Source organism: Palaemon carinicauda, chromosome 42 (assembly GCF_036898095.1).
Source record: "Palaemon carinicauda isolate YSFRI2023 chromosome 42, ASM3689809v2, whole genome shotgun sequence".
Lineage (NCBI taxonomy): Eukaryota > Metazoa > Arthropoda > Malacostraca > Decapoda > Palaemonidae > Palaemon > Palaemon carinicauda.
In genome coordinates this window covers 19,960,928-19,980,927 of record NC_090766.1, presented here as the reverse complement: position 1 = coordinate 19,980,927, position 20,000 = coordinate 19,960,928, and the positions used below count along the sequence as shown (strand labels likewise).

The 20,000-nt window shown below is 33.3% G+C and overlaps 1 protein-coding gene across 1 annotated transcript in view; it reads left to right on the top strand.

Annotated features, from left to right (window-relative positions):
• The window catches only part of LOC137632975 (limbic system-associated membrane protein-like), a 519,481-nt gene that overhangs the window by 328,278 nt on the left and 171,203 nt on the right, over window positions 1-20,000 (top strand). Inside the window, exon 3 of the mRNA XM_068365113.1 lies at window positions 17,667-17,877. Coding sequence (XP_068221214.1) covers window positions 17,667-17,877 — 211 coding nt within the window. The remainder of the gene's footprint in view (window positions 1-17,666; window positions 17,878-20,000) is intronic.

Here is a 20,000-nt window from a genome sequence, read left to right as displayed (position 1 = left end):
GCGTGTCCACTGCAGAACAAAGGACTCAGACATGTCCTTCCACTCGCGTCTGCTTATTGGCTTTCTATGCCAGTTTATACCTGAAAATTTCTTAGTTCGGCAAGTTATCGTCGTCGCTTCCTTCCCCTGTACACTTACACTCATATAAGCGTAAATATATATTATTTGTGAATGCATAGACATATGTAGTTGGTTTTCATTTTTTTATAATACTTTTTTTTTCTTTTTTTTTTTAACCATTGAACTGTTTTAAACAAAACACAAAATTTACCTCTCTAATAAAAACAAGACAAACCTACATTTCCTTTTTTATTATGGGAATTAAAAAAAACATATATAGTGCATCACCTTATTTGTTATTTTTCCAAGACTTTATTTTCGGTTTATCCTGAAAACACGTCAACTCAGATATTTCTCGCCCCTTTTGATCTGATCTATTGGGCTTCGCGTTATTATTCGGCCGAGCAAAAGATGTGTAAACAGCCTTTGAGGTCATCTTCCTTCAGTATCAGACCATTACTGAAGCCGAAAATACTGGGTTGGTGGGCGGGGGGTGGGGGGGGGGGGTCGCCAGTGGTTTGGGAGCAATCTTCACCCACGCCTCCACTGCTATCATCTTTATTTCACGCCAGTCTAGATACCAGTGGGAGGAGAAATATGGAAAGTTCATTGCGGATTTCTTACTTGACCGCTTTATCGTCAATGATAAAGTTTTATTTATTGCGATTGTGTGTAGTATATCGTGAATATTATTATTATTATTATTATTATTATTATTATTATTATTATTATTATTATCATTATTACTAGCTAAGCTACAACCCTAGTTGAAAAAGGGGTTCGCTATAAGCTCAAGGGCTCCAATAATGAAAAACCGTTCAGTGAGAAAAGGAAACAAGGAAATAAATAAACAAGAAAAGTAATAAACAATTAAAATCAAATATTTAAAAAAAAAAAACAGTAACATTATCAAAATAGATCTATCATATATAAATTATAATAAATTCATGAAAAAGAGGAAGAGAAATAAGATAGAATAATGAGTTTTTACCTTTCAAACTTTTCTTCTTCCATTGTGGATTTTAGAGATATTGATGGCATTTAAAGAATATAGTTTATGAGGAAGCATACCCAATTTATGAAATAAATATATAACATTATAAATAACGTACATCCTGCAAATTCTAAATCTCACCTGCTCTCACCTCAAAATGAAATATATAGCAACACCCGAATCTGGATTTGTATCAAAATGTGATGGAAAAATTTTCCGGTCTCATGGCCTCGAAATTCGTTCGAAATACATGCGTGATATTTTGAGATATTTGACAGAAATACAGACAGACGGAGGGGACGGACAGACAGACGGGAATGATAGGATAGACTCTTTCCAATTGAAGATTCAAGGATTGCGCAAATCTGATTGAATGTGTGTCTGTGCTGAATGACCAGCAATCAAGAATCGCGCAACGGAGAAAAAGGAGGGTTTTTGGTTTGGGAGGGGTCGTAGTTGGGGGTTGGGGTTTTTTTTTTTTTGGGGGGGGGGAGCGTTGCTTGCTCCCCCTTAGCAATCGCTCAACAGACTGTAACTGAGCGAGAGCGACGGCCCATCTCGACTCATACCCGTCACGGATTTTTTTTTTTTTTTTTTTTTTTTTTTTTTTTTTTTTTTTTTTTTTTTTTGAGGTAGCAGTCGGTGGAAAATTGCCACGCCGACTTCTAAAGGGTTTCGCCAAGATTGGAATTCTTGAAAAGACTAACTCGCTATGACTACGACTATCTCTCTCTCTCTCTCTCTCTCTCTCTCTCAAAGCTTTCAACTCCAGGTGAGCGTAAGTAAACTAATACGACAGGAATTCCTTCCTGCGATACCTTCAGTTTATACACAAGGGAGTTTATATTTGCAGTTTTTATTATTATTATTACTACTACTACTACTACTACTACTACTACTACTACTACTACTACTACTACTACTACTACTACTACTACTACTACTACTACTATTATTATTATTATTATTATTATTATTATTATTATTACCACCACTACTACTACTACTACTATTACTACTACTCCCATTATTATTATTATTATCATCATAGTTATTATTACTACTACTACTACTACTACTACTACTACTACTACTATTGTTATTATTATTATTATTACTACTACTACTACTACTACTCCTATTATTATTATTATCATTATCATTGTTGTTGTCGTCAAATACATCTTAGCAAATTTTGCAGTTCTAAAATTGTATTTATTGCGTAACGAATAAGAGTAAATTACAAAAGCGAACCTATTGTTATATTTCAACTTTATCAGGAAAATGTTGCTGAGCCTGTATCTTATTACAGAATAGCAATCAGATTCTATCTCACCGCTGTAACTTGATGAGCAGAATCGGTAGTTTTAATTTACTGGGTTGATGCGACTGAAGTAAGTGCTATTTAATTAATTAGATTATTTACTTTCAGTTCAATCTGTATTTTATCAACATTTTTATGTTGATTATATTATTACATGATTGGGTACAATAACAATATTGAGTCTTTGTATCAAAATTGTTTCATATTATTATTATTATTATTATTATTATTATTATTATTATTATTATTATTACTTGGTAAGCTACAACCCTAGTTGGGGAAGCCGGATGCTACAAGCCCAAGGACTCTAACAGGGAAAATAGCTCGGGAAATAAGGAAATATACTACAAGAGAAATTTAAGAATAATAACATTAAAATAAATCTATTATATATAAGCTATAAAGACTACAAAACAACAAGAGGAAGTGAAATAAGATAGAATAGTGTGCTCCAGTGTAGCCTCAAGCAAGAGAACTCTACTCCAAGACAGTGGAAGACCGTGGTATAGAGGCTATGGCACTACCCAAGACTAGAGAACAATGGTTTGATTATGGAGTGTCCCTCTTTGGTGAAATATGAGAGGTTTATTTGGATTACCTGCAATTATGTAGCTTTCCCTATCTTCTTGCACTTTCATGTTCCATTCTTGATTGTCAACAAACATTTCCGAAGTCATTTTTTTATCTGATAACAATAATTTTTTATAAACGCAGAGTTCATTTGAACCCTGTTTACAAATTGAAAACAACAAACATCTTGTCGATTATGCTTTAGACATAATTATTAACCATTTCATTGCCATTAGTGACAATCAAAATATGAAAAAGGAAAATTTCTTTGGTATTCTGTGGAAAGATTTTGATGAGAGCTTTCCAATGAATTAATAAATTAATAAACAAATAAATAAATATCAACCAGATTATCCTACATCAGAAGTTTTGTCAAATTCACCACTGACAGTGAAAGGATTTAAGTTGTAAGGACCAACCAGATCATTGCCCTATATTCAGTCGAAAGTGAAATGGCACTTAATGTTTTGTTAAAACCGGAAGAGTCTCTTCGGGATAATTCTATTATAGTTTCTATGATTAAATTTTCCAATGGTAGGGAAATAAGATAACCGAGAGTGATCACTGGGTTGAAAATACAACCTAAACCCCACCCCCACCCCACAGGAAAACGCCCTTAATTACCTTCCCCCACCCCTCGAGAGAGAAAGATTGGGTGGTTTAAATGCTACTGTTTATCTATATGAAGCTTATGGAACTTCGTTTGCGAAATAAAGGAAAATGTATTGACGCCTCTTCAAATGTTCATGGCATCCACGACCGCAGTTAAGAGGTGGCTGCTATACCAAAGGTCAAAGATACAGCAGTCTAGACCACCAATGCTGAACATATAAAAAGCATTAATATGTAACGTGAGTTATTCCCAAAGAGGGTTGATTCGTATGCAAAACTGGCAGTGAATTCTCTTGTAAATGTATTGAACATATCTATTAAATGGAATGGCACTTCTGAAGTACGTTTAGAGATTAAAGTTTGTAATGTGCAATATTCAGTTATTGAACTTGGTAAACAACGTTGCGAATTTATAGACACTATCTTGGTTTAATTGGATATGCAGGAAACCAACAGGCCTGCAGCAATTTTACAATCCGATTTTACTTTACTTACATCAATATTACAAAGAATATGCAAGTTTCTGTGGTGATTATCTACAAATGGAATTTGTATTCAAAATCTAATAGCAATTACGAATTAATATACTTTCTGAAGAAAAAAAAATTGAAGCTACATACGCTACAATTTTCTTAGAATATTCATATTGCTATTGAAAACCTTTGGTTGTCTAATAACACATGTATACCTGTCTCTTACTTTATTTCGAATGTTTCCTAGGGGGCTGTAATTCTACTTCGACCGTCCGATAGTCGGTTATTTCAAATATCTAATAAATCACTTTGTTCAACTGTTTTTTTTTTCTCTACCATGGCTCGTTTCGATCATAATTTAACATTATCTCATTGCTCCTCTGTTCTGGCAAGCGGTACATGGATGTGTTGCAGCCGCCAGCCATGTGGGCAATTATTTTGATGTTATTTTAATTATCTAATAAATCACTTAGTTCAACTGTTTTTTTTTCTCTACTTTGGCTTTCTTCGGTCATAAATTAAAATTATCTAATTACTCCACTATTATGGCAAGTGGTACTTGGATATGTTGCACACTCAGCCATGTGAGTATTTTGATGTTGTTTCAGTTATCTAATGAATTGCTTAGTTCAACTGGTATTTCCTCTATGGGGGCTCACTTTACTCATAATTTAACATTATCTCATTGCTCCTCTGTTCTGGTAAGCGGTGTTTGGATGTGCTGTACCCACCAGCCAGGTGGGCTAGTATTTTGATGTTGTTGATGTTATATCAGTTATCCAATAAGTCGCTTATTTCAACTGGATTTTGCTCCGCTGTGGCTCACTTCACTCATAAATTAAGAGTATCTCATTGTTCCTCTATTCTGGTAAGCGGAACTTAGATGTGTTGCACACACCTTTTGCTTGGGTGAATATTTTGAAGATATTTCAGTTATCTAATAAGTTGCTTAGTTCAACTGGTTTTTACTACGCTATGGCTCGCTTTGCTTGCAATTTAACATTATCTCACTGCTCCTCAGAATTACTTGGATGTGTAGAGCACACCAGCAGGGTGGCTGAGTATTTTGGCTGATGGACTAAAGAGGCATTGGATTGTCGAGCGGACCCGTTTCTTTGTGACCCTTCTACAGCTCCTAATGACAAAGAAAACCTTTAAAACATCGTAGAATATTGTCTAGCATAATTTATGCAGTTTCAAGTACTCCAAGCTTTAAGGCTTGGTAATATTCTTTCCATAACTTTTAATATAATCGAACAATTTTAAAGATTTTAAATAAATTCGTGAGGAAACCTTTTTTTTCCAACGTTATATCAATCACTTTTTGAAAATGAGTTAATTCTCGAAGGGAACAACGTTCTCGAATGTGATATTCCATAAACTGATCAAATGAAAACCATTTTCTTCATTCAAGATTTTATGCTGATAATAGTGATTGTAGGTAGTGCCTAATGTAAATTTAAATATATTTCGGCACCTGGACCTCATATCGTTTTCAAACTTATCTTTGGTGTGATGGAACTTGTGAAATATACTGTTGTTATTATCCAAAAAATACATAATTGTAGACCAATAATCTTAGGGAATTAAGATGTATACCGGTTTTTTTTCACAGGTATAATTCTTGATTTTGTCGGTATATATATATATAATATATATATATATATATATATATATATATATATATATATATATATATATGTATATATATATATATAATGTGTGCATTGAATGTAAATCTGGATGGAACACATGATGTGAAGATAAAAAAAAAACATAAGGAAAAATTAGATTATGTGAATCCTGACCTGTTCGTTTTCTATGCTTCAAAACATCATCTTTAGGACTAATTCAGTCAAGTATCAGAACATTTGTGCTTGTGTAAAAGTACGAACAGACATACAAACATTTGCAGAACAATACAGCTGAAAATATTGCCACCTGTGTTTGTGGAAAATGGGAGAGAAGGGGGTCTTCGAGTGACAGTTTAAATACGCAGATGTTCCAAGTCCTTCGGGAAAAATACCTTCTATATTTAATTGTAATACAAATTTTTATTTATTATTGAAAAGAAAATTGATTAAAGTTCTTACTGAAATAATGGAAATTGATTTAGAACACCTGTATATTCAAAGTACTCGGAAGTTTGTTTTCTACAAACACAGGGTGGCCATAGTTTACGCTTTTATCGTAGAATAAATATTATAATGTTGCTATCACAATTTTGTGTCTGGTCTCATACCTCGGAGAAAAATTTTCGATAGGGAGCCCTGCCGTAGTATGTAAATCAAAACATATCTGGATTAACATTGTATTTTCGCCTTTCCTTGTATTTTTTTCATTTGGCATATAACACTAAATAAGAAAACTACACTTTGAAAAAACGTAATTTTATTCGGAAATTCCTCGTAAAAATATACTGTTCTCAGCCATATTTCAGTAAAATACAAGCGACCGTAATTTTACCCTACTTTGTTATTTTCATTTACGGGTTAGTGACCGTAATATCACTCCTTTACGTCAATTGATCCGTTTTTAAAACGGAAAATGTTTGGCAACATTTATGCCAAGATTTTTACCGGTTTTATACGACAAATTTTTAACAAATTAACACATAAAACCTCCTTGAAACACTTGCCACTGCACTGAAGGTGTTACTTGAGCGTCTTTGCGAAATCAAAATACGATAAGAACTCACAGTGGGGGAGGGAAAGTGTTGAGACGACACTTGTCTGTTTATTAATTGTGTCACTAACAAATAAAATATATGGAAGTAGCAGTGGGCCCTGATAAGTAAGCTCTTCCCCGCATAGCCAACTTGAAAAAAAAAATTAAATAAAAAGAAAAATCAAATCTGAGCCCCATTCTCTCTCTCTCTCTCTCTCTCTCTCTCTCTCTCTCTCTCTCTCTCTCTCTCTCTCTCTCTCTCTCTCTCTCTCTCCAATGCCCTTTTTTCGTGTTTCACGTTATCTAAGTATATTTCCAAACATGTTTTATGTGTTTAAGAGAAGGTTCCTACAGATATATAGTATATTTTCTCTCTCTCTCTCTCTCTCTCTCTCTCTCTCTCTCTCTCTCTCTCTCTCTCTCTCTCTCTCTCTCTCTCCTCATGTACGTATATAAAGATAAAACTATATGCATGTTTTCACATATGAGCTTATTAAGCTTGTTTCTTGTATAGTTAATTTATGAATTTAACTTTATCATCGTTGATATATTACTGATTGTAAAATATTTATTGCTATTTCGAAATCAATTAAATCTTTCCGTCCAACTATGTATCATCAAATGTCAAGAAAGTTTAAAGGTCGCCCATTAAATGGCAAAGGAAAGGAACAGTGACAATGCCCTAGAGACTGATCATATATATATATATATATATATATATATATATATATATATATATATATATATATATATATATATATATATATATACTGTATGATCAGCACTCAAGCCCCTTCTCCATCCAGACTAGAACCAGGGAGGACCAGGCAATGGTTGCTGATGACTCAGCAGGTAGACCTATACCTTCCCTCTTTAGCTCACAAGGAAGATGAGGTTGCAGACACTAAAAGATTATCAAGCTTGAGCCTGTCTCGAACCCCAGTCCAGCAGATCGCGTGGTAGGGAAGTTTCTAATAGCTTGAAGAGTCAGAGGTAGAGCTATGATTATTTACGTTGCATTAGTTGTCGTCTAACTAATAATTTGGCTGTGAAATTCCAAAGAATCTATAAAACTATGAAAGTATGCGAATATTATATAATTGTTATTGATCTCTTAGGTTTTTATATTTATTCACCAATGAACAACATGGTAGCGTGAGGGACGCTTTATCGAAAATAATAGATTCATTTCATAATTTTTTGATCTCGTATAATTGTTTCATTTCATAAATTTTCGATCACGTGATATTGTTTCATTTCATAAATTTTTTATTCACGTGAAATTGTTTATTTCATAAATTTTTTGATCACGTGAAATTGTTTCATTTCATAATTTTTGTATCACGTGATCTTTTTTTTATTTCCTAAATGTTTTGATCACATGAAATTGTTTTACTTCATCAAGTTTTTGATCACGTGAAATTGTTTTATTTCATAAAGTTTTTGATCACTTGAAATTGTTTCATTTAATATTTTTGGAATACGTGAAACTGGTTCATTTCATAATTTTTTTGAACACGTGAAATTGAATCATTTCATAATTTTTTATCACGTAAAATTGTTTAAGTTCATATTTTTTTTGATCACGTGAAATTGGTTCACAAACACTTAAATTATACCGGGCTCTCCTAGCTATTACATTTATTCACCAGCAAAAAGCATGGTAGCCCGAGGAACGCTTTATTGAAAATAATATATTCTATTCATAAATTTTTGCTCACGTGAAATTTTTCACATTTATTTCATACCAAACAATATTACTAGCTTTCAAGGCCCGACTTTAATCTGATGTTTTCCAGACTGACCCTTTTATGAATCTTTTATACGAAGCAGTTATAAATATATATATATATATATATATATATATATATATATATATATATATATATATGTATATATATATATAGATATATATATATATGTATATATATATATATATATATATATATATCTATATATATATATATATATATACATATATATATATATATATATATATATATATATATATATATATATATATATGTATGTATGAATATATATACACACACTGTATATATATATATATATATATATATATATATATATATATATATATATATATATACATACATACATATATATATATACATATATATATATATATATATATATATATATATATATATATATATATTATATATATATATATATATATATATATATATATATAAATCCACATCTATATCTATATTTAACTCTAATCTTAATAAAGCAACTTAATCAGGCCACAGAAGGTGAACTATAAATTATATATTTCGAAAAGTCTGGGACGGACAAGCTTCCTTGAAGGTGGTCGAAAAAGTGGTATCCCAATTTCCCCGGTCAAAGAAACCTCAAGGGAAGTTTCCAGTAATAATCTTTTTCCCTTGATGGGTATAGCATATAAGAAATCGAGTGATGATCGTCTAACCCCCCTCCCATTCCTTTCCTCCACCCATCCCCCCTTCCCCTGCCCCCCTCCAAGATGAAATGGACATGCCCCTGACACATCTTAATGAAGAGTCCTCATGCGTGCACATCCAATTTCCACCATCTTTGTAGAGGAATCTTTCACGTCATTACCAAAAAATCTGCCCTTCTCCAAAAGTTGCCACAGAATTGAGAGAGAGAGAGAGAGAGAGAGAGAGAGAGAGAGAGAGATTCCATCTTCAGGGACCAACTTCATCAATGTAATCATTACGAGATAGACTTTGGAAAGAGAATCTTGGATGGATGGAACGAGGGGGGAAGAAAAACTTCCAAGAAAATGGGATCCGATACACTGGAGAGAGAGGGAACTTAAACAGCTTAATGATTAGAGAAAATAATACTTGGGTTTCCACCTACTCTCTCTCTCTCTCTCTCTCTCTCTCTCTCTCTCTCCTCTCTCTCTCTCTCTCTCTCTCTCTCTCTCTCTCTCTCTCTCTCTCTATATATATATATATATATATATATATATATATATATATGCTTGTGTGTGTGTATAATCACGAATTTATTGTTGTTGAGATCTTTGAAAATATGTTCAGTTGGACACAGGTTTCTCTCTCTCTCTCTCTCTCTCTCTCTCTCCTCTCTCTCTCTCTCTCTCTCTCTCTCTCTCTCTCTCTCTCTCTCTCTCTCTCTCTCTCTCTCTCTCTCTGGGACACAGGAGTCTGTGGTACACCTCACTCCGAAGAAGTGCACCCAGTGAAACCCTTACTTGGCTGTTAGTAACCAAACAGATAGTGGTGGGCGCTACAAAAATAAGGATATTTCTGCCCATGAAGGTTGTGGCTGGGTGCACTTGTTCAGAGCAGGGTTTATATATATATATATATATATATATATATATATATATATATATATATATATATATATATATATATATGTATATATATACATATGTATATATATATATATATATATATATGTATATATATATATATATATATATATATATATATATATATATATATATATATACATATATATATATATATATATATATATATATATATATATATATGCGCATGTGTGTTTAACAATGTATTTATTATTCTTTAAATCTTTGAAATCAATTTACAGTTGGACACAGGAGTCGCTGGTACACATCGGTCCTAAGAAGTGCACCTTGTGACACCCTTACTTTGCTACAAGTAACCAAACAGCTAGTGTAGGAAGAGATGTCAGAGGTGGGCGGGGCTACACAGAGGAGCTCTCCGAGCAGTCAGGGTGTGGCTGGGTGCTCTTCTTCAGATCAAGGTTAATCAGGAATTCCGGTATCCAGTTGTACAATAAAAGCGAAAAATATCAGTTTTCGTAGTAATACAATGCTCTTCTGTTTTCAGCTGATTTATAAATATTGTAACCTTATTGACGGATTATTATAATAATTTTCTATCTCTAAAGATGAGCACCTTATAAATTATCTGGAGGTCCCTGTTCCCAAGAAACTGAGACATAAGTGGCTACTCAATTTTTTTTAATGAGGCGCATTTGCTGACTCGCAGCGGTGCCCTTTTAGCTCGGAAAAGTTTCCTGCTATCTGACATGGTTAGAATTAACTTGTCCAACCAATCAGCGATCAGGAAAATTTTCGGAGCTAAAAGAGCACCCCTGCGAGTCGGTGCAAATCTGCCTCACTAAAAAGAATTGACTGTAGTAATGTTTATGCAGGAGGTAATGTAATGTAGGGATTTAACTTAATGCCAAAGCTTCGATAAGTAAATGGTAAATTCGGTCGTTATTATTGATATAATCATTCATATTGTTGGACAGTGTATTTTTAATGATTATTGCGAAATGAAATGGAACCTAATTAGGTAGGAAATTGATCAATTATGAATGATAAATATAGTTTTTTTAATGCTCTTTCATCTTTCATGGATATATATAATCTTTTTTAATTTTACATTTCTTTCACTGATCATTTAAGGTTTACTCTGTAGTCTACATATAGATACGTAAGAGAGAAAAAAAGAAGGATAGGGGAAGTTATTTTATGTAATTTTTCATTGCTCTTACTATTCATTTAAGGTTTATTACTTCTAGGCTACATCTATATATATATATATATATATATATATATATATATATATATATATATATATATATATATATATATATGTACATATATTTTATATATATATATATATATATATATATATATATATATATATAGAGAGAGAGAGAGAGAGAGAGAGAGAGAGAGAGAGAGAGAGAGAGAGAGAGAGAGAGAGAGAGAGAGAGTTAAGGTTTAGTTTTTAATCTACATCTAGATAAGAGAGAGAGAGAGAGAGAGAGAGAGAGAGAGAGAGAGAGAAGAGAGAGAGAGAGAGAGAGAGAGAGAGAGAGAGAGAGAGAGAGAGAGAGAATAATCTTGCGTAATGTTTCATTGCTTGCAGTGTTCATTTAAGGTTTAGTCTTCAAGGTCTACATGTAGATAGAGAGAGAGAGAGAGAGAGAGAGAGAGAGAGAGAGAGAGAGAGAGAGAGAGAGAGAGAGAGAGAGAATAATCTTGCGTAATGTTTCATTGCTTGCAGTGTTCATTTAAGGTTTAGTCTTCAAGGTCTACATGTAGATAAGAGAGAGAGAGAGAGAGAGAGAGAGAGAGAGAGAGAGAGAGAGAGGAGAGAGAGAGAGAGAGAGAGAGAGAGAGAATAATCTTGCGTAACGTTTCATTACTTGCAGTGTTCATTTAAGGTTTAGTCTGCATGATCTACATGTAGATGAGAGAGAGAGAGAGAGAGAGAGAGAGAGAGAGAGAGAGAGAGAGAGAGAGAGAGAGAGAGAGAGAGAGAATAATCTTGCGTAATGTTTCATGGCTTACAGTGTTCATTTAGTTTAGTCTGCATGGTCTACATGTAGATAGAGAGAGAGAGAGAGAGAGAGAGAGAGAGAGAGAGAGAGAGAGAGAGAGAGAATTGTCCAATTTTCATTGCTCTCAGTGTTCATTTAAGGTTTAATCTGTACTTTACGTCGAGAGAGAGAGAGAGAGAGAGAGAGAGAGAGAGAGAGAGAGAGAGAGAGAGAGAGAGAGAGAGAGTGTGTGTGTGTGTGTGTTCGTGTGTCCGTAAGCGTCTTTGGGCGCGCACAACGTTTGGGAAATCCCCCAGTAAACTGAATGGCGTTACGAATTCCATTAGTTTATAAGTAAACGATGTTCTCAATAAGCTTCTCGCCTCTAGTTGTGTACGGGAAGGCAAAAGGCGCCCTTAAGGACTAAGACACTAAGGCTGCAAATGGCACGCCGAGAAGATATCTAGGCTCTCAATAGAGAGTTATGCCGGGCCAAGTTTATTTTCCACCCACGGCTCCTCCCAATTTCTATCCTTTCCTTCCCCACCCCCTTCCTAAAGCATAGCCCCCTAGTCTCCTAAGTCACCCCTCCCCCTTTCCCCTTCCCTTCTATTAACCCCCCACCCACATCCCCTTTACCAGAACTTTGACTTCAAGGAAGGTGTTGGGATGAGTTTTCAAAGGCTGGTTGACTTGACACCGGCATCCCAAGATTTCCAATAAAACAGGGACTTAATTATAAAAGAGAGAGTCGAGAAGAGTTTTGCTTTTCTTGGGGAGTGCTTTCGAAGGTCCTCTTCCCCGAAAGAGGTAAATAACACCCCTTTTTTCTTATTTTTATTTTGAGAAAAATTCGTTTTGACTTCGACCTGAAATGATCCTAGATATTCGAGCAAACACTTGTTTGCGTCATATGACTGGAGATGAATTTAGAATTTAATATAACTCGAATTATTATATATAAACAAAATATATGTATAGTGATATATTCTATAACTGGAATTATTATATGTAAATAACATAACTGTATGGGGATGTATTTTAGATAATATGTTTACACCGTTAAAACGTGTTTGAATGAGATGAACTTACCCTGAATATTCAATTTTGATATTAGGTTTTTGTATTACTAGGTATTTCGTATATATTACTCTTTGACTTTTCTATTATATATATATATATATATATATATATATATATATATGTGTGTGTGTGTGTGTGTATGTATATATATGTGTGTGTATATATATATATATATATATATATATATATATATATATATATATATATATATATATATATATATACACACATATATATATATATGTGTATGTATATATATACTTTATATATATATATATATATATATATATATATATATATATATATATATATATATATATATATATATATATATATATGATAATAGAATTTACTCTTCCTTTGTAACACATACCCAAGTGTCTATAATCCCTTAGCGGAGTAAATTCTGTTAAGAATCCATTATGATTCAGTATTTGAAAACATGAAACTCCCGTCTGTAACATAACCATCATATATATATATATATATATATATATATATATATATATATATATATATATATATATATATATTTATATATGCGTATACATATGTGTGTTATATATATATATATATATGCGTGTGTGTATGTGTGTGTCTGTGTCTGTTTCTCAGCAACCATGTCTGGATGTCTCTTGGAAAGAGACAAATTTGAATTCATCTTCATTTCCTTTGCATAATTTTCAGGATTGACTCACCAATATTCTATTTACTTCAACTTAAAGAATAATTATCAATATTATTATAATTATGATTGTTATCATTCTTATCATAGATATAATTATAATTATTATCATAGATATGATTATAATTATTCTTATATAGATATGACAGTTTACATCAGCACCATTGATCTCTCCTAAGCTTTTGTAGTTGTGTAACTCGGTCAACAATGCATCTTCAAGCTGTATAAGATATACAATTGCGTGTTTGAAATATGTAAATTGTCTATGCTCAGTCCATGTTCTGGGGCATTAGCGTACTTAACAAGTACTATTTATAAGACAATCCACCCCCACCCCCCCCAAATTGCTATTATTATCTCCGCCAACGAAGTTGGAAGAAGGTTATGTTTTCGCCCTTATGTGCGTGTGAGTGTGTTTGTGAACAGCTTCTTGGCCACAATTTTAATCGTAGAGTATTGAGACTTGCAGGGATTAACTGTTATGTAAAAAGCTAGAAACGATTAAATATTGGAAGGTCAAGGCTAAAAGTCTAGGTCATGGTAAAAAAAAAAAACGTCCAATTCACGTAATCAGCCACAAGTTTGGACATCGTTGTCACAGAGACTTCAAACTTGGTTCATATTTGAGTGTATGAAAATCCATGCCAATTAATACATGTTGAGGTCAAAGGTCAAAGTCAAGGTCGAGAAATAAGCTGCCACGGTGGAGGTCTGTGGTTAACTGAGTGCCCCTATAGTTATTATTATTATTAGTAGTGGTAGTAGTAGCCTATTTTTATCGGTAAAATTAAAGATATCATAGAATTTCGTGCACCTTTCCTCATTGTCATACAATCCAGAGTTATTGCATTTTCATTCTCTTGTATTTGGTAACCCTTACAATTTTATAAAATACGATTTATTGTGATCTATGGTAAAAATACAGACTTCTAAGTAGGACGATTCGTTTTACATTTCATTCTTTTGCCAGAAAGACTTGTTGCATGAATAAATTGGCGCTTGTGGAAAAGTCATGGAAGTTTTGGTGGCAAAATGAGAATAAGTTTGACGTAAACAAACAATCTTGTAAATTCTGTTATCGAATTTGCACCTTGGTTTTTTTTTCAATTGAATACTTTTCTGGTTCGAATGAACAGCTTATAGTAATAACTTGCACACTCGCTTATCCTTCTAAAGGGTTTTAAAGGCCGTTCATGACTGGGAGAGGCAAGGGACAGTGACATTTCCCTATCAAGCAGGACAATGCTCTAGAGACTGACCATATATCATATGAACAGCTCCCAAGCCCCTTCTCCACACAAGATAGGACCAGGGAGGGTCAGGCAATGGTTGCTGATGACTCAGTAGGTAGACCTATAGGCTCCCCCTAAACCCCCTATCCTTAGCTCACAAGGATGGTAAGGTTGCAGACACTTAAGGAACTAACGAGTTTGAGCGGGACTTGAACCCTCTTCTGGTAATCACCAGGCAGAGGTGTTACCGACCAGGCCACAAGTTGCTAAGCTACAACCCTAGTTGGAAAAGCAGGATGCTAGAAGCCCCAACTAGGAAAATAGCCCAGTGAGGAAAGGAAACAAGGAAAAATTAAATATTTTAAGAACAGTAACAACATTAATATACATATTTCGTATATTAACTATTAATAATTTGTCTTCAGTTATTGGCTATGGAAACATTGGTCAAGCTGAAAACAATTGGTAATTGTATTTCTCTTCACGTTTATAAAATCATGTAAAATATTATTAGTAGGATCTTCCCTTGAGGTTTCTTTGACCTGGGAAATTGGGATACCACTTTTTTCGACCACCTTTGTACCAACCATGTGTCAAAACGATCGTACATAAATTATTTTGTATATATTATGCTTGTATCTGCGCTCTTCCCTCGCACTATAAAGAACCAGAATAAACATGTCTGCGTGTTTCCTCTCTAACATTGTCTGTTTCTCGAACATGAAAATTCCTGTTGCCTTGAGGTTTTGTATATAAAGGAGAGTGTTCTTTAATAAAGTTACTCAGTTGATTGAATCCTGCCTTTGAGTCATAACCTTTCTCTCGGCCGTCACTCCTTCAAGGGAGCGTGTCCGTCTCAGGCTTTCCGAAATGTATAATTTACAGTTGACCTTGTGTTGCCTGATTAAGTTGATGTTATATAAGACAGTTCCAAACAAGGATATGCCAGTTGATGATTATGTTAATGGAGGCAGTGCTAATGGCGTTCTTTGACATATAACTGCATTTGCTCGTGAAATATACATGATTATATTTAGTGTTGATTTCATTCATATATATTCTTAAAGACCTTATATATTGTGTTGCTATATTCATTTCAGGATTTCCATTATGACATAGACACTGTTTTGTCTCATTTATATTTTCATGTGTTTGTTTAATTGAATATGTTCATGTCGGAATGTGCATTAGGACTTAGGCGCTGTTGTGTCTTATTTAGACAATGATATGAGTGTTTAGTTAAATATATTAACCAAACAGACTTAAAACATTTCTGTCGCCATGCGTGGTTGCAAGTAAGATTTTTTTTTTTTTTTTTTTTATTGTTATTGTTGTCATCTTCTTCTTCTTCTTATTATTATTATTATTATCATTATTATTATTGTTAGTAGTAGTAGTAGTAGTAGTAGTAGTAGTATTAGTATTATTATTATTATTATTATTTTTATTATTATTATTATTATTATTATTATTATTATTTTTATTATTTTTATTATTATTATTATTATAAGAGTCAGATATCACTTTCATTATTGGATGTAAATTAGTAGTATTTAGCAGAGATTATTATTACTTCATGATTTTTTGATAACCCGCAATATCGCTAGTCGCACAATTTCAAATATGTTTATGCCTAATAAACAATAGGTTTAAAATTATATACATTGAAAAAAATCACGGTCAGATAATTTATATTAAAATTCATATTATTCTCTGAATCTTCCTTTCAGTCCAAAATTCCTGGTGATGGTCATAAACTTTATTTGTTCCTTCCAAGCGCCATTGTAAGAAAGTAAACAAACCGTTTGCTTTTACTTCATTTCATTTGTTTTTCTCTAGTTTTTTTTTTTTATCACCGCTAACGAAGTTGGAAGGAGGATATGTTTTCGCGTCTGTTTGTGTGTTTGTTTATGAACAGCTTCTTGGATACAGTTTTATTCGTAAAGTAATGAAACTTGCAAGGATTAACTTTTATTTAAAGAGCTGGAAATGATTAAATTTTGGAAGGCAAGGACACGCTCAAGCAAAATGTCCAATTCACGTAATCAGCCATAAGTTTGGACATCGTTATCACAGAGACTTTAAACTTGGTTCATGTTTAAATGTATGAAAATCTAAACCTTTTAATACATGTAAAGGTCAAAGGTCAAGGTCGAGCAAAAGGACGAGAAATACGCTGCCTCGTCAGAGGTCTGGCTCTGCTGAGTGCCCCTCTAGTTTTTTTCTGTTATTCTCTGAATCCTCCTGGTCATAAACTTATTTGTTCCTTCCCAGCGCAATTTTTAAGCAAATGAAATAACGTTTTCTCTTTTATGTTTTTCTCTAGAATTTTCAATGTTTTTACCCCTTTGGCAGACCTGGTCTCCTCGCATTACAGGAATTCTCCCCCCTCCACCCCAAAAAAAAAAATTAAAAGTATTACACGAACGAGTTAAAGCTAATTGAAACCCCTCGCCAATGACATACCTGTAGTGTGCTGCCCTCAACGGCGTCATTCCAACCTCATTTCAGTGTCATTCCTACCTCATTGTGAAGCCACTCCACGTGGTCTGACACAGAACACCAAAAGCCAATTTCTCCCTCCTTGAACTTCCCCATTTCGACCTGACTCCTCGTTGTTGTTTCCACGTCTCATTGCCTCTCCTTCTCTCCTCCTCCTCTGCAGGTGGCATGGATGTACAAGGGCAAGAGCGAGAGGACGGTGCTGACGGTGGCCACCCAGGTCATCACCAAGAACCCCAGGGTGTCGGCTGTACAAGAGGCGCAAGCCTGGGTCCTTACCATCAACCAGGTGTATAAGGAGAACCAGGGCGTCTATATGTGTCAAATTAACACGAAGCCCGTCAAGAAGCAGCTGGGATATCTCCATGTTGTAGGTCAGTGGTTATTAAATTTTTAAATTTTCATTTTTAAGTTCTATTATTTGAGATGTGTGTGGGAACAGGATTTTTTTTTTTTTTTTAATATTTTTGCCTTCGCCATAATAAGGGTATGTCTGTTTGTTAGCTTATTTATTTGATTTAAATGTTTTTTCAGTTATATTTTTAACTGTTATTATTTGGGATGTGTGTGGAAACAATTTTTCTGTTAATATTTTTGCCTTCGCCAAAATAAGGGTATGTTTGTTTGTTAATTTATTTATTCGTTAGTTTGTTTGTGAGCAACTTTACACAAAAACTACTGATCCGATTTTTGACCAAACTTTCTAGTCATGTTAGGTATGACCCAATAATGATTCTGTAACATTTTGGATAATGTGCGCAGCAGTGCTTTGAAAATAATCGCAATGATGTGTAAATGGCAGATATTTTGGTAGTGGATTGTTTTGTTTGTGAACAGCATTGCGCTAAAACTGCTGAACCAATTTTAACGAAACTAGGTGGACAATTTGGGTATGACTAAGAGACAAATACATTAGATTTTGATAAAATTACATCGAAGTACAAGTCCGCAGTGGAGTTAAGAGCAAAATAAAACTAAATGTCGTAGCAAAGGCATGCTCTCTACTCAGTGTCCGTTTAGTTTTTGTTATCATCATCTCCATTAATAGTTTATTATAGTGATTATTAAGTGGTTATTTTTTTTATCTCATTAGTTTTTTTTATTTGATAATTCATTATTGTGTTGGTTTCAGTACAGAATTTATAATGTGTTTTTAATTAGTAAATGTATATTTTTATTTTTAATCAATAACTAGTTATTTTGCGGTTTTATTAGTAATTTATGTTGTATTTTGAATTTTCATTTCATGTTTTTATTATCACTTAATTATCATTCTTCCTTTAAGCATTATTATTACGTTACAAACAGTTTGCTTCTCCTATTGCTGAAATTGACCATCGTAGCTAATTGGTAGGTTTGGGACTTGGCATTCGATTAATGATAAATTTTTGCACCTGTCAACCTCTCTATTAATTGTCTTATTCCCGATGTTGTTATTAATCTCTGGCACCGTCGTTTAGCTAGTTCTTTGAAATTGGTTCCCCTTCTCATTATCCATCTGCCGTTCATCCTCACTATCATTTGCAGTCAGCATTTAGCATTGACTAGAATATAATCAGTCGTTTAGCTAGTTCTTTGAAATTGTCCCCTTCTCATTATCCATCTGCCGTTCATCCTCACTACTCATTTGCAGTCAGAATTTAGCATTGACTAGAATATAATCATCTTATCAGCACTCTAGAGCATCAGTCGAATCAGTAAGGATTACCATGATTGCCTTTGATTAGCAGCTTTTCTCGACATCTCTCGATCAATAACGTAATTACTGTGAATGGCAACTTCCACGGGATGAGAGGCCACGTTGAGGCTGGGGATTGCTAAGATGGAACTCTGGGCTTTCAAGTTATTTTTTTTTATTATTATTATTATTTTTCTTTATTATTTTTTTTTTTGTGGGTAGATTTAAGCACCTTTCTATAATACAGTTTTAGTAGAGAAGTTGTTTTCAAGTTATTTTATTATTATTATTATTATTATTATTATTATTATTATTGTTATAATTTCTTTTCTTTTACTTTTGTTTTGTGGTCTGTAATACAGGTGAAGTGAAGAAATCGCTTTCCAGTTATTATTATTATTATTATTATTATTATTATTATTATTATTATTATTATTATTATTATTATTACTAGCTAGGCCACAACCCTAGATGAAAAGCAGGGGGCTGTAACCTAAGGGTTCCAACAGGGAAAAAATAGCACTGTGAGGAAAGGAAATATGGAAGTAAATAATATTTAAACCGTCAAAGCATTTTTCAAGTAAAGAGTACAACTCTCAGAATATATATTTTGGAAGTTTCCTTTTTATTAGAATTTAGGATATTAGGTTGATCTTCACGAATGAGACGAAGGGTAAATGAAAAGATTTTGATTCTAGTTTTAATTATTACAGTTGAAAGAAAATAATATTTATTTTGTTGACATTGATGACATAGGTTATAATTTTTTTTTTAATTAAAAATATCATTAACCATTTTCATTAAGGTTAGGGATATCAG